Source organism: Rhamphochromis sp. 'chilingali', assembly GCF_963969265.1.
Source record: "Rhamphochromis sp. 'chilingali' genome assembly, chromosome: 19".
NCBI lineage: Eukaryota > Metazoa > Chordata > Actinopteri > Cichliformes > Cichlidae > Rhamphochromis > Rhamphochromis sp. 'chilingali'.
The window spans coordinates 15820822-15836611 of NC_137946.1; the positions used below are offsets into that span (position 1 = coordinate 15820822).

General features: G+C 40.9%; 1 protein-coding gene across 1 annotated transcript; it reads right to left on the bottom strand.

Moving 5' to 3' along the window:
- Positions 1 to 468: 468 nt before the first annotated feature.
- trpc6a (transient receptor potential cation channel, subfamily C, member 6a) lies at positions 469 to 14288 on the bottom strand. Its single transcript, XM_080866608.1, has 14 exons — positions 14092 to 14288; positions 12895 to 13223; positions 10819 to 10951; positions 9430 to 9730; positions 8143 to 8328; positions 6282 to 6446; positions 5967 to 6198; positions 5637 to 5864; positions 4633 to 4897; positions 3642 to 3837; positions 2171 to 2371; positions 1936 to 1992; positions 1742 to 1817; positions 469 to 1652 (listed from the first exon to the last, which is right to left on the bottom strand). Exons 1-14 carry the CDS (start codon positions 14229 to 14231, stop codon positions 1522 to 1524), a joined length of 2640 nt encoding a protein of 879 aa, XP_080722734.1. The 5' UTR covers positions 14232 to 14288; the 3' UTR covers positions 469 to 1521.
- Between the last annotated feature and the right edge of the window lie 1502 nt (positions 14289 to 15790).

Consider the following 15790-nt stretch of genomic DNA (forward strand, 5'->3'; position numbering starts at 1 on the left):
TGGCAAAAACAGAGTTTGTACTAATAAGCTTGAAAGTTAATATTTGGTACAGACACCTTTATTCTTCAACATAGCCTGACCTCTTGTATTCTTCAGGAATAGAAGACTGCTTAAATATCCAAAGCTTGTCTTCGGATGTTGCTGCCTTTTGTTCCATTCTCTGTCATGATGATCCCACAGTAGTTCAATAATGCACCATCACTGATAGTGTTCCATTGTGTGTGTTTTTATTCAAGTATGATTTTTCTGCATTTCTAGTGTGTTTGTCATGTCATTCTAATCTAGTCAGATGCTTTCCAGATGGTACTGCATTGTGGATCAAATGATGATGATGACCTTTCTGTGTTCATGTTTCAGTCAGTGCTGACAAGATCTCGAACACCTATGGCTGAAATGCAATCAGAAACCATGACAGAGTATCAACCATGTGCAACAGATGGCTGTAGACACTCAATGGTGTGCCCCTCTCCTGATATCCTCAAACATAGTGAATCAAAAACTTCCAATTTGAATTCATCACTTCATAAGACCTGTTCCCGCTGATTTTCCGTTCAGTTCTTGTGCAACTTGGCATACCTCAGCCTTTTCTCCCTTATTTCCCTTCCTTAAGAATGGCTTCTTGACAGCCACCCTTACACTGAGACCATTTTCCTCTACTTCATTGAACAGTAATAGATTGACTGAAAGGCCAGATGCATCACTCAGGTCCTGTCAGGTCTTTGCTGATTTTATTTTTCATTTGTGCTGTCGATAATTTATAGATCTGCCACTTCTTCTTTTGACCCTCACCTGTCCGGTTTCCTGCCCATTGGAGATTTTGAGGATATACTGCACACCATGCCAAGATATCCCAGTTTTTTTTACGAATATATCTTTTAGGAATCACATTGTTGGTGCAAAAGTACCATTTCATGCCTGTCAAACTGTGTTATTGTTGGCTTTTTTTGTAGATTTGATTAAGGAAAACAATTGACTGCTACTAACAAAATGCCTAAATGTACAATTTAAATGTATTCTTTGCTATGTTGAATTAGATTTATAACTCATAGATCAGGGTTAAATGGCATGAAAATGGTCAGGTACAAGGACTGGACTGAAAAATTAGTGAAATGAAATGAAAAACTTTGAAAGAGCTTCAGAAAGCTGGAGAACTATTGATTAAGACCAGCTTAAAAATTACAATAAGGTCTGACCACCTGGAAGCAAAATATGAAGAAATGATAGGTAGTGAGTTTTGGACAGTACTCCGTGTGTGTGTGTGTGTGTGTGTGTGTGTGTGTGTGTGTGTGTGTGTGTGTGTGTGTGCAGATAAGTATAGAATATTTAAATTGAGTCTGTACTTTACAAAAAAATGTGTATCACACTGTCGGTCACATACATTTGACCTTTTATATTTAATGTTTATATTCACATACGTGCATTGTCATTTATCGTTAGTAATGTTGTGTCACTATGTATACAGCATCTTTTGACAGTGAATAGGCACTTAATCTTTGCGCTCTTCACTTATGACAGACATTGCTATGATGAAGGCGTACTGATCTCTCCCAGCCTCTTCAGCAGCCCATCGAGCGTCTCCAGGTTTTGTGCTTTTTCTTCTAGCAGCTCATATCGCAAACTGGAAATGTCCTGCTTGATTTCTTTCAGCTCTCCTGGATTAAAAAAAAAAATAGATGCAAAGCTATCAAAGAAAATGTTGATGCCAGCATGGGAGGACAAATGGTGCTCTTTATTATTTTACCTTCAGTGATCTCATCGCTCTCTCTGTCTGCTTGTGCTTTGATGATGTACCGCTTTATTAGCCGCTTCATGATCTTCTGTAACCAGTAAAGGGAAAGGGGTTCGAATTATGAATAAAATGTTCTGTGCAAAAATAACACATTAAAACAAGTAATAAAATTATGTTTTAAAACAGTGAAATACACAAACACGTGCCTGATATCTGGTTCGGCTGGTAGAAGCACCATATCCTGAGTTTTTGCTTACTCCAAGCTGGAAAATTGAGCTCAAATTAGCTGAACAGAATTGTGACATTTCTGTGGTGTGGCAGTAATACCACTGGGAGGTGCTAAGGCTCTGCCACTAACGCTGAACTATCATGTTACCTTTCAAGCTGCGTAAGGATAAACATTGGATATATTAGGGAATTAATCGCCATACTGTGTGGTACCTGGTTGAGTTGTGTCTCATTTTTCTCTTTGCTGTGTCCTTCAACTAACTGCAGGAGCAAGGACTTGATGCCTGTGGCCAGTCCGAGCATAGATTTTGGGCTGGGGACTAGGTTGAAGGGCACAGGGAGTGTCCTTCCCTCCTCAAAGTAGGAGAACCAAAGTTTTGCACGAGCAAACTTCCACTCGACGTCAGCATCATCCTAAAAAAAATTAAAAATCACGACGAAAACGGGGAAATGTATCAGGGAAGGGAAATATACATGTTTGACAGTACAGAAGGGGGAAAAGCCTGTGGTGCATTACAACCACCAGTTGGTATGAAGTGTGGACCAGCCACTCCTTTATTCACAAGGGGTCTCCACATATTGACATAGCAGATTCTAACAACAGTCCTTCCTCACACAACTCCAAATACATTTATGTCTCCTCCCAAAGTTAAAACCAAGGATCTCTTGCTTGTTAAGCAAACATGTCAATTACTATGGAGCCACTTGCCCTCAAAGAAAAAAAAGAAGGAAAACTCAAATCCTAACTCAGGTTAATACTACCTCTGACAAAGTAATAAAATATGTTCAACAGTTTCGTCTTCTCCACAATAATCACGTTTCCCTATATAGGCTCGCCTTTTTATAAACAATGTGTCAGCAAACATACCCGCATGGGCACACAGTGGGTAGGTATGGGTGAAGTGTGGACCTGAGTAAGCAGTGAGCAGGGTAAATTCACTATGGGTTACCCACAGAAAACACCTATGGGTTAGCCCAGGGGGTAAAACTAATGTGGGGCCTTAATGGGCTAACCCATAGGTGTTTTAGTGAGGGTTTTCTATGGGTAAGCTCACTATATGAAAATCCTCACAGGAATCCAAAAGGAAAAAATTACTATGGGCACTACATTAGATGCATCCACTGTGGAGCACCCACAGAATTACTTCTTGGGAGGGCAAAGGGATAAAACTGCTATGGGCCCCTCATGGGCTAGCCTACATGGGGCTCACGTAGGTTTTCTGTGGGCAACCCACAGCGGCTTACAGAAAACTCTTATAGAGACTCCAAGGCCAACACTGCTGTCAACCCTGTGTGGGCTCACCTAATTGGGGCTCAGATGGGATAAGTGGGGGTTTACCAAGTCCACACAGCAGGACACTTTACCCACAGGTGGGTCTATACAGGCATAATTGCTGGGTAAAGGAAAAGGCCCTGATTTAATTTAGTTGTATTCACATTCTGTGACACAAATAAATTAAAGTAATTTGCTTCCCTTTATATCTTAATTTAAATGACATTATTTCTCTTTATGAATGTGTGTGTGCTTGGGTGAATGAACCTTGTAGTGAATCTTTGTTAGAGTTAGTGCTATATAAGTACCAGTTCAACGTGCGCTACATGTGGGGCTGCTTTTTCAGCCCATGCTTCATATTTTCAAGCATGCATCTGGGGCACAGAATGATTTACCGTCTTAATGACCTACCTCAATCTCCTGGAAGGAACTATTAATCATGGCAATGAGCATGTTGAGCAGCACTATCACCATGGTAACATTGTAAACTCCGTACAGGACGTAACCAGTGTTCTCGATGAATTTGTGTCCGTTGTTGATCACTACGGATCTGACCTCAGACAGTCCAAATATAGCCCAGAACAATGTCTTGAAGCTCTCCTCCAGGCTGGACGGATGCACAGACGAATAAAGGGACAGAGGGAGAACAGAGGGAAGTTATTTTTGAATTCAAACCAGCCGTACACCATCAACGTCAGAGATACTCTTTTAGTAAATCAACAGAAGGACAAAATGTTTTTTGGAGTTAAAATTACAGAATAATTCAGAATAGTGTTGACATTATTGCACAAACATGCAAGTTTAGCATGAATTTATTTGGCACAATGAATCTGATTTTGAGGCAACATGTCATATTTTTATAATACTCTATTATGACTGTGTAAAGGTTTAGCTGTAACTATTTGTGCTAATGGGTCCCAAGATAAATGCAAGATTCTTTTCATTGCTGCCACATAATTTTGCTCTTTGTTTTGAAATCCAAGATACTTTAACTTTTTCTGGACTCAAAACTTCTTCAGCTGTAGGGAGATCAAATCCCTCCTGGGTGCACTGATGATAAGTTTTGCCCACACTATAACCACAACCAGTGATAAGGGTCCCAAGGGCTTGGTTTTAAATGGTGACAAGCCACAAAAATGTTGGGGCTTCTTTTAACTGTAATAACCACAAAATGAGTGGGTCTACCAAAGAAACAGCTCTCAGATCTTGGATAAGAATAGTTAGAAAGGATCAGGATATAAAATATCTGTGAACCCTTGTGGTGATATCCTTGGTTTGGATTGGTAATCCATTGTTGATCAAGAATTGAATCAAGTTTCATGATGAATTCGTCTGTGCAAGTTGATGAAAAAAAATAAATAGATAAAAAAACAAATTCAGATGTTCACTGGTATTGACTTACGTTGTGAAGGCATCATTTTGTTTTGCACCCAGGTAATAAGAGTACAGGTTGAACATGCCGATCATGAACGCCAGAAAGACCAAGATGAAAATGACCATGAACTTAAAAATGTCCTTTACTGTCCTTCCCAAAGAGATTTGCAGGGGACCGAAGCTTTCGTTGGCCGGGAGGATATAAGCAATCCGAGAGAAGCTCAGCACCACTGCGACCGCGTACAGGCCCTCTGATACCAACTGGGGATCTGACGCCACCCACTCGATACGAGCTACAAAAGAACACAAGCGTAAGTCAGAAAATCACCTTTGATTAAAGCTTGCAATTATTGTTTTAAGGCACACTGAAGATTATTTTGATAAATGAGCACAAGCCGGGCACTAAAAAGGCTATTTAACAAAGGATGTGTTAGCCACGCGGCTTAATTTCATCTTGTTCTCTTTAAAGAGAAGGAAAAAACAAAAGTTAATTTGCCAATAAGCACAGGAAAATCTAGGGCGACAGTGATACTTTTTACTTTTTACATCTATAGACTGACAGCTACAACAGACACAACATTAAAGCCATGAACAAGTGAAGTGAATCTTTTCCTTATAAATCAATCTTCAGCTCTGAAACCTTGGGTTCTGGCATTTCTGCCGATGTTACTTTGATGCTTGCAACCTGCCTAAAAGTTGTTTCCAGCCAATCACATCACCTCATGGCAGTGTCTCCCAGCAGGAAGGAAACATGTGTCTTTTGTTCTGTTTCAATTCAATCTTATGTATACAGTGCCAAATTACAACAACAGTCACTTCAAGGTGCTTAATATTGTAAAGTAAAGGCTCTACTATAACACAGATTGTCCTGTAAAGACTCTCCCCTCACCCCCAATCGGTCATGGCGCATGGCTACCCCTCTCTGCTAGAGGTTTCTTCCTGTTAGAAAGGAGTCTTTGCTGCTGTATAAATCAAGCACATCATGATATTTGAATTAGTTCATGCGATGTGTGAAAATGTGAAACTGCTCACCCATAGTGAAGTAGCGTATCTCCTTAGGCAGTGTGACATTAATCAGCGTTGTGTATTTTGCATACACAGAGGTCTGTGCTAAGTTAGCATGTCTCAGCGCAGAGAAGCGGCAGCTAAAGGAAGCCAGGAAGATGGCGAGCATCCCAAAATCCAAGAAGTTCCACGGCTCAACCAGGTACTCCCCTGGTCCTTGACTCCAGATCTCCTTTACCTCTGCCCAAATCATACCTGCAGCAGGAGCACAAGAACACAAATGACATGATTCGGCAGATGTTCAGTTGTTTTTTTAATTGTTTCCTTTTTTATTATCTATCATCATCTTATGCTCACCTATGACCCATGAGATGATAAGGATCTCCATCCAAGTGAAGGGTGTTGTAGTCATGCGGTAGAGCAGCAGAGGGTCAGAGCTGCCCGGGAGCTGATGGTGTGTCATGTTTGGCAGCAGGGTGGTGCCTGCAAAGCGGTCAGCAGCATTCAGGATGAGAAGACCCAGGAAAATTGTAAAGGATGAGGCATGAGCCACAAACTTCATGAAGGGGCTACGCATCACTTTTCCCACCTGAGAATGAGAGATGGAATAACGGAAGGGTGAGAGGAAAGCTTGTACTGTGAATGATCTTTATGGATGTAAATATTACTTACTCTGGTGCATGGGGCAATCCAGTAAGCCACAGCCAGTCCAGGCAGTCCTATAGCCACCGCCAGCACCACCAGCAGTTTGATGGCAGTGGTTTGTTGTCTCAGGCCAGGCAGGTTCTCATACCAGATACTCAGCAGCTGCTGCTGGCAGTTAGGATGAGCCACAAACTGAAAGGCACAGATGAAAGAAGTAGGACAGAAGAGTTAAGGAGAAGGAAACGGGAAAATAAAGTGTCATGGTCCTGCGACCATGACTCAGTGACTTTATGTTTATGTTCTTTATTGTTATTACTTTCATTATTATTCATGGCTGTTTTGGGATGGTTTGTGTTTGGGATTTTAGACACTGGGTTCTGGGTTTGTGCTCCCTCTGTTGGTCCCTGGTGTTAGTGTTCCCCTGTCTCGTCAGGTTAATCAGGTCCAGCTGTTTCCTCCACCTGTGTGTGATTTCCCAGTGTCTCTTTGTGTATTTATAGTGTGTGATTTCCTCTGCTCCTCGTCGCGTCGTCTGTGTTCATACCCTGTGAAATCCCCTGCGTGCTCTCCCTGCTGTTCTCCCTTCATGTTCAGGTTTGCCACTCCTTTGTGTAGTTTCACCCAGTTTAGTTCATCCTTAGTTCTGTTTTGCCATCTCCACTTTATGTTTGATATTGTCAATAAATCGCCTTTACATCTGAGTAAGTGCTGCATTTGAGTCCTCCTTTCCACTCTTCACACGGCCGCTGCCCCGGACCGTGACATAAAGGCTACTGGAAGCTTAAGGTAGAATCCTTAAAGTGTGATTCTATTTTTATTTATTTGAAACAGAGAAAAGCAGAAATCCATTACACCTGAGAGCTGAAACTAGAGCAGATTTATTTTTGTTTTTATTGATCTGAACATTTAATCGATTTATGAAGAGTAATTTTCTGGCATTTTACAAACTGATTAATGATTTAAACCACACAAATTGGCTTCTAAAACGATTACATCAGACAGCTGCAATTAGAAATGAAGACAGATGAGTTCAGACTCAGCTCAACGTGACTAAGTGCTACAAATATCTTTATATTAAAAACACTTGTCGACAGCATTTTGATGTTTCACACTATAAATTCCATTTTTCATTTCTATTTTTTTTTAATTGATCTTAAAATTAGGCATTGTTTCCCAGCATCCATAGCTGTTGTTGTTGTTGTTGTTTTTCTCACCTTTGGATATTTGTCTGATTTTAAAAGTTTGTTACCCTCATGCAGTAATGTTACGGACAGTCCAACTCATATAGAATTTTTTAGACAGACACCATTACTGATATTTGGTGATTTAAAAATCTGATATATTAGCCGATTTTTTTTTTTTTTTTCTTTCAGGCACACTAGAAGAAAAAATTCCCCAAAATGTGTTATGTGTAGTTACTTTTTACTAAGATAGTATAACAAAGCAGTTTAAAAATAAACTTGTTTTATTGTCACATGACTCGTTTACACTCTGCCCAACTCTGCTCAGATCAGCTGGTTGTTCTGAATACTTTTCCAACACGGGAGCTGCAGAGCACCTTCTAGTGGAAAACTTATGTAATAACCTTCGCAACACAGTTGAGCGATGTTTCTTCGTTCTCTTCTTTAGTTTTCATTTATCAACCTAAAAATGGAAATTATTTGCCAATACTGATATATCGGCAAATAGCTGTTATCGGCCAACATATCAGTTTGGCTCTATGTCGTCCACAACTGGAATGACAATGACAGTTTTTAGTAGGATATCAATCTAAATGGGTTATGCTGCTCCCATAGCACAGATAAATGTTTGCAATACTTCTAACTTGCTCAGAAAACCCATGTTTTATCCTGCTGCTGTGTCATTGCCTGTTTGAGAACACACTGACCTTTTTGAGCTCGTATTTGATGGCTAATTTGAGCCGTGTGAGGGAGGGGCGACCTGGTACATCATAGCTATCGTCCGAGTCAGTTTCTCCATTTAATATGGCCTCAACTTCCTCCGTGCTGCGACACAGGTCCAGAAGGCCCACCACGTAATCCTTGCACTGGCTCGAAAGGCGGGAGTAGTCATTCTAGAAACATGATGGAGGAAATGTGCATCAGGAGTGAAACATTTGAGATGATTTGGTAAGATGCTAGTAAGATGCAAGTAAATGCAAAAGGTAGTTTTTAAATGATGTTTTCATTTATTGAGAGCAAAAAGCTATCCACACTTGCCCCTAAACCTAATAACTGTTTGTGCTATTTCTAGTAGCAAAAACAGCAATCATGCATTTCTGAAAGCTGACAGTGAGTCTTTCACAACGCTGTGGAGGAATTTTTAGCCTACTCTTCCATGCAGTATTGTTGTCATTCAGTCACATTGGAGGGTGTTTGAGCCTGAACAGTCTGTTTACGGTGATGTCAAAGCATCTCCGTCTAGTCAAAGTCAAAGTCTGAGACCAGACTTTGACTAGGCCACTCCATGTCATTGCTGCTTAACCTGAGTGCTCTTGAGCTTCAGGGAATGAATGGACATTCTCCTTCAGGATTTCCTGTTAGAGAGCAGAATTCATGAATATATCAAGTCAACAGCAAGTCATCCAGGTCTTGAAGCAGCAAAGCAGCCTCTGACCATCACACTACATCACCACCACCGTGTTTGGCTGTTGTCATGTTTTCGTTATGGAATGCTTTGCTAGTTTTATGCCACATGTAACAGGATACAAAGCTTCTAAAAAGTTCAACTTCTGTCTCATCAGCCCACAGAATATTTCCCAAAAGTCTTGGCAATGTTAGCAAGCCTTTGTGTTCTTCCAAGTGTGACAAATATGGAAACGAATAAGAAATCGGGAAGGGGGCAAATACTTTTCACAGCATGAACATCAAGAAAAAAATGTGTAGGCTGTATTTGGACATCTCTGCTCAGGCATCCTGTTGTTTATTTATTGTACAGTACCCACAGCATACTTTGGTACTCTGAGCCCAGCAATAATTACAGCTGTTGTTTATGTGTCAAACCAAAAATCTGAACAGTGACCACAGGATCTAGACCCTCGTCTGTTCTTCTCTTAAGGTTTATAAAATGTTCATGGGTATGTTTTAGGGTATGTGTACAGCAGTGATAACAGACAGTGCACATTAGTTCTGCCGGACTTGTGTTTGCATTTTTGTTCTTGTCGTTGTATTTGTACCTTAAATTCTTTCTCAATATTAGCTAGCATGGCCAGTTCATTGCTGAGCTCCAGTGCTGCCAGCACTGGATCCTCATTAGACAAGGAGAGGTAAGCAGGACTGGCGAGTCCTCTGTAGGCATTGATCCTCGATCGGGAGTGGCTGAAGGAGTCAAACTTCTGCTGGTAGTTGCACGAGTCACAGCCACAGAAGTAGTCATGAGGCGGATCGATGCGAGCCCCTTTACTTAGCAGGGTGTAAACAATTTCATATTCCTGACAGTGTGCAGCCAGTATCACTGGAGTCACGTCATGAGAAAACCTGCAGGAATTTACACACAGAGAAACATGCAGATAGTACGCAGTATCAGCATTCGCCTTAGCTTCGTTTCTGCAAACGAGGTTTAAGTTTCAACATTTTTATGAATGTTATGAATTTATTTAATGAACTTTTCTGCAAACTAACTGCAAAAAAGCAAAAAAAAAAATAAAATAGCAGCAGCTGGAGCAGTCAGTGCATCCATCATAGTTACATTGCGTCACCAAGCATGGACATTTCCATTTATACCTCACTACCCCCCTATTGTCAGCTTCTTGTTGTTGACTCGTATGAGACTATGACAGTTGTGGAACATATTTAACTGCTTTCTTGTTCAGAGATAGATTAGATATAATATCTCCAATCAGCACATATGAAGCTACTGCCAGAACTAGCTTAGCTTAGCACAAAGACTGTAAACAGGAAAATGATTTGCTGCTAAATCCATCTGCCAGGACTTCTAAACTTAGTTTCTTTAATGCAAACAAACTTAGTTGCCAGTGGAAAAAAAAAAGCTGCATGTAGCTGCATGATGAAAGCAAAAACGAGCCTTGAAACCAAATATTAAGGAGAGATCTGCATGTCAGGAACTTGTTTTTATAAAACACAAGTTTTGCTATTTTATTTATTGAAGCTTTAATTTGCAAACTTCACACAACAGCTTTATGAAGCAGCAATAGCAAAAGAAAGAGTCTGCTGCTGCTGATAAGCCACACCTTGCTCATAACATGCTCATCCCCCACCCCACTTCCTTCTTTCCATCAGCACCCATGTTCATGATTATCGCATAAATACACTACCCACACTTCTCTTAACCACACAATAACTGGATACATTTGTGGCTAATACTGTCTCTTTATCTTACAGCATCTGCCCACCATAAACTGAGTAGCTGCTCAAGTGTCTGAAAGACAGAATCACACAAACCATTGAGGTGTTTAATAAATACTCAATACATATCTAAAAAAGTTTCATGTTTATGCATGTTCCAAATGTTTTCCTGAAATGCAAATGTGCCTAATAAAGTGTCCGCTATTACCTTAAACAAATATACAAATGTAAGTAATGAAACACCTCTTCCTCACACATACCTTGTCCCGTCCTCATCATAAGCATAGAAGTCATCCAACATGTCTGCCTGAACGGGGCTTGCTGTTAGACGACGGGCGTCTCTAAATGAAGGGTGGCCCAGTAAAGTCTCTGTGATGCGAACATAACCTTTACCTAAAACAAAAACGGAGCAAACTTGTTGGTGGTACAACTTCATTTACACTGCTGTTGCTAAAATTGCTGAATCTTAACGATAACTCTAAAATGTTAGCTTACATAGCATTTGGTAGTTTGCTGGAGTTTGTGATCATTATTGCAGTTTTTTGGGGGGGCTGGTTTAAAGTATTTTTAACCATTACTGAAGTAGTTGTTAAATTTCCTAATCATTTGTTAGCATGCCATAATGGCTCAAACAGAATAGCTCAACTTGAAAGAAAATGGTCCTTTGAACTCATATTTTACTACCTTAAAACATAAACTGTGGAGAAATTAAATGTATATTTTCCTTCCAATGCCTGCAGTGCATAATAGATTTTGATAAGGACCGCCGTTATCCCACAGGCCATACTTGGAGAACCCCTGATATAGGCTATCTACTCAGGTTGGTCACAGTTTTTCAATACTACATCGCCTGTATTTTTTTTTTTTTTTAAATGATGACTTACTAAAGAAGAAAACATACATCCTCAGCCTTCCTGAACAATGGAACCAACCTTTAATATTGTCTTTTTTAAAGCAACAATCTTTTAAATCTTGTAACTGCTAACAGAAGAGGCTAAAAGTCTAGTCTTTTGTACTCGTGCTAAATTAGCATGTTAGCAACTTAGCTAGACAGGATTTTGCAAAAGCCAAAGTTTAGTCGTCTTGGGCAGTAGTTCTCCAGGATTTCTCAGGGCCTTTCAAAGGTTTTTCTTTAGGCATTGGCTTCTTTTCCCCTCATTTTTAGTCCAGACCTGAGAGACGCATCTGAACCTTCAGCTGATCCATTTACTGTTCACTGGCCTCATTGGAAGGGTGGCTGTCAAGAAGACCTTCTTAAAGAAGGAAAACAGGAAAACTGAGGTTTGCCAAATTTCCCAATAAGTGGACTGAAAATCTCTAGCAACAGGTCATATTGAGCACTGAATCCAAATATGAACATTCTGGTTCAAATCATCATTATTATGTATGAAGGAGGTCAGCAGAGACGTACAACAGTAAGTTGGTGGAGAGTCTTTAAAGGTTTCAGGCATCATAGACAGTGGTGTTGAAGATGTTGTTAAAACCAATGAAATTACGAACACAGAAAAGTAAACTTTTTAATTTTGATCCGTCGTGCAATACCATCTGAAAAGCATCTGATTGTCAGTGGCTTCATTATTCAGCATGACAGTCATCCCAAACACACTGCCAATGATTAGTAAAAGCATACCTGTATAGAAAAACACACACTTGCATACTATCAGTGATGGACTGGCCTCCCCAGAGCTCGGACATCAGCATTATTTAAGCAGTATGAGATCTTGACGAGAACAGAAGGCAGCCAACATCCAAAGTAAAACTTTGAATTTCCTTCAACAGACCAGAGAATGAAGCTACAAGAGCTGAAACTATGTTAAAGAATAAAGGTGGTGATACCAAACATTGATTTTGAAGTTTGTTAGAATTGCACTCTTTTTGCTTTATACACTACATTCCCATTGTCCTAGCAAAATATAAAGAAATAAGTAAAATGTAAAAACGTAGTCATCAACAATCTCCTCAAACTAAACACAAAGTATTTCACCAGAAATGGTCCAAGTCTGGCCCGTTTGAGCAGAAAAATGCCAATGCAACTGTGGTAACATTTTTGCAGGCGGCTGATTGGCTGCAGGATGTATGAGAAACTTGACTCAGAGGCTGTGGTACAGAGGGGTTAACAGTACTGAGGCAATTAATCATTATTATTAAGCAATGTCACTAGACTCATAAAGAGACACAGCTATGTAAGGACACAGATTAACGGATAAACGGTTACATAACTGTGGTTCCATCCAGTCAAGCAATGTGTTGTGTCTGACATCTTTGGAACTTTTGAGTGATATAGAGATTTTGCCATATTATGTGTTTTTGGCCATACATAAATAATCAGATCTTACTGATGGCTAAAAGGAGAGCGTCGCCCACTCTGGCCAAGTCTGCCCTCCCCAGCAGCAGCTCTGTCACCTCCAGATGTTCGTTGGCCACTGCCAGCTGCAGTGCATTTTGGCCCATGTAGTCAACAGCGTTGACGTTCAAGTTGGGTACATGCAGCAGCATACGCCGCACCTCTGGTATGTTCCCGTATTCAGCTGCTTCCAGGAAACGCTGCTCAACCTCTGACAGGCTGACTGAGGGAGCTGAGAACATGTAGGCAGGTCCACGGAGAGCCTGGCGTCGTTTAGCAGCAGTGAGACGAGCCATAAGCTGTCGCTCAGAGTTACTGTGGCTGCCAGAAACACAAAAAACACTCGGTGTATGGTCCACACATGAATTTACACACAATGTAGTTCTCAACCAGAACGGTGCAGGTGTGCTATCCACACAAGTAATGAGAGAGAGACCCACACACCCGTGAGAGAGCACTGAATCACAGTTAACCTCATTCATATACTTGCCTACCATAATCTGCAATTAGTAGATGTAAGTTAACTTTTACCTAGAGAACAGATGAAATAGTATCAAGTTACAACATTTTCCTGGTTCTGTATTTCTTTCTTAATATTCTTTTAAGATGCATTATCTAACATTCTGTTCTGCTACATCATATGAGGTTTGTTGTTTATGCCATGATGGCTTACAAGGTTTGCACATAAAAATGAAGTACTCAGTGCATCAGAACGACCAAAAAGATTCCCAAGCAGGCATCAGTGTGTGACGAGAGGAGCATAAGAAGAGGTTGAGAAATCCTGTAGCACTGAGCACTGAGGCTAATGTAAATAACGAGGCAGGAAATGCAAAAAAAATGGTTTACATTATAAGCATTATGTTACTCACAAGTTAAATTACGTTTACTAATGGATCATGGGTTCTGAAGTACACTCTCTAATGTACATCAGTCTCCCTCCCTCCATCCCAGAGCGCTCACCTAGAGTTAAACCCAATGAGCACCTGTGGCTGTTTTGCTGGTTCCAAGTTAAAGAATGCAAACTGAAGAACATTGTGCTTGCAATATTTAGTGAAAATTACCATCAGGCGTCCAAATACGTTTTATCTTCTCCTTCAAACTTTTTAAAATCTGTCAGTCTTATCCATGATTTTAACAAAAAGATGCAGAGGATGAGCATATATGCCTGCTACACCTCTGGCAGACTTACCCAAGGCATCGTCCGGAGCAACACGTTTCCTCTCCAAAATCATCGTACATGAGCAGGTTATCACGGCTCCTGGCTCTGGGGCTGTCGCTGTAACCTGCAGTCCGGCTGGCATGATGAACTGCAAGCGGTCTGTGGTTCATCCTGGAGGTGATAGACAGCAGAGGCTGCGCTCCCGTTTCATGTGAAAGACTAATCAAGTGTCTGTGGCACGTCTCTCTCTCTCCGTCTCTCTGTCGCCCTCCCCCTCTGGTTTTTTCTGTGTTCTTGAGAAAGAATGCATCCTTCTGGGTCCCACAACACTTTTCCTTACGTGACGCATTGAACTTTACAGATGTGGGAGGAAGCTCAGGGTTGCGACTGAACAGGCTCAGAGTTACTACAGATGTAGGTTCATATTTGTCTCAGCGGTTTCACCAAGTCCTTCATCTCTTTCTTTGATATTACTCAGTATTAGTCGTGGCAATAAAGGTGGATTTGTTACAAAAATAATAGGAGTAAAGAAATGAAATATTCTCATGATATAGTGTCTTACCAATAGTTGTATTTTTGACTCGTAAGATGCTATTTTAAACTGCATTGTTTAGAGTACGTGTTGAGAGTTTTAGTGTGTGTGTACATGCGTGCAGAAGTGACTGATGGCTGATGAACAGCAGATGAGATTCCTCAGGGTTTAAATTCCCTGTAGACTTTGCTTCCTGTGTGCTCCCACTCTCAGCTGATCCTGGTCCAGTGTGGGAAAACTCTGTACCCAATCACATGTGTTCATGTGTTTACAACTGTCCAGCTTTTAGTAGCTCTTTGCAGCAATATTGTGATCATCTTCTGCTTTATTGTCCCATAATTCTTTTATTTGTTTTGTTGCTACCTATGTCAGCTGAGAGCACTTTTTGTCTGCTTTCAAGCTGAATTTCACATGAAAAAACCCCTTACAGTCTGTAAAAAGTCTCAGCGTGAAATCAGCCTGATAAAGCAGGATCTCCAATGCACAATTGTGGCAGAGAGAATTGCCTTTTAAGGACCTGATTGCTGAAGATTAGCCAGTTTGGATGTGTCGTGGCGTAGGGGCGTCACATTTCAGTGGGAGAATAGTCAGGGCAATGGGGGTAAAGTCTGACAAATGTCACCATTGTGGGTTTTTGTTAAGATTTGCTCGTCTGAACAGAACAGACCTGAGATCTGGATGTAAACACTGTCAGCCTAAACATACACACTCTTACTGAGGGGCACTGAGTGGACAAGTACCTGGACAGTCCTTTGTGTGTCCTCCTCATGTGTGGGTGTGCGTATTGATTAACTGCGGTGATATGTAGGCATACCAGACCACACATAGAGCAGGCGCTCCTTCAGTGTTATCACCTGAATCACTGACGCTAAAACACACAAGCACAAACACACACATATCACACACACACAGACAAACTTTGGCACCAACAGGACACCGTACATGTAAGCCCCACAATGCTGCAGCTAACTGGAGTAGAGTTACCAAAGCCGTATACTTTAAAGACGTCACTTGAAATGATGAAGCCACCTGAGTTCAAGATATTTCGCTCATAGTTCATGTTTTGTTGGGCTGAACTCTGAAGAAGGAGGGGAGGAAGAACAAGAAAAACACACACGCACACAAAGGCCCAGACCAAATTGTTTCCTGTGTGGAAGCAGCTGTTCTGCAGCCTGTGCATCTGTTCTTTGTCCAATA

Excerpts from the sequence above, each read along its gene's own strand:
- trpc6a (XM_080866608.1), bottom strand. The coding sequence starts at position 14,231 with ATGAACCACAGACCGCTTGCAGTTCATCATGCCAGCCGGACTGCAGGT. Across the intron at positions 10,952-12,894 it reads CGCTCTCCTTTTAGCCATCA|GTAAAGGTTATGTTCGCATC; the intron begins GTAAGATCTGAT and ends TTTTTGTTTTAG. Across the intron at positions 9,731-10,818 it reads TATGATGAGGACGGGACAAG|GTTTTCTCATGACGTGACTC; the intron begins GTATGTGTGAGG and ends AAATTCCTGCAG.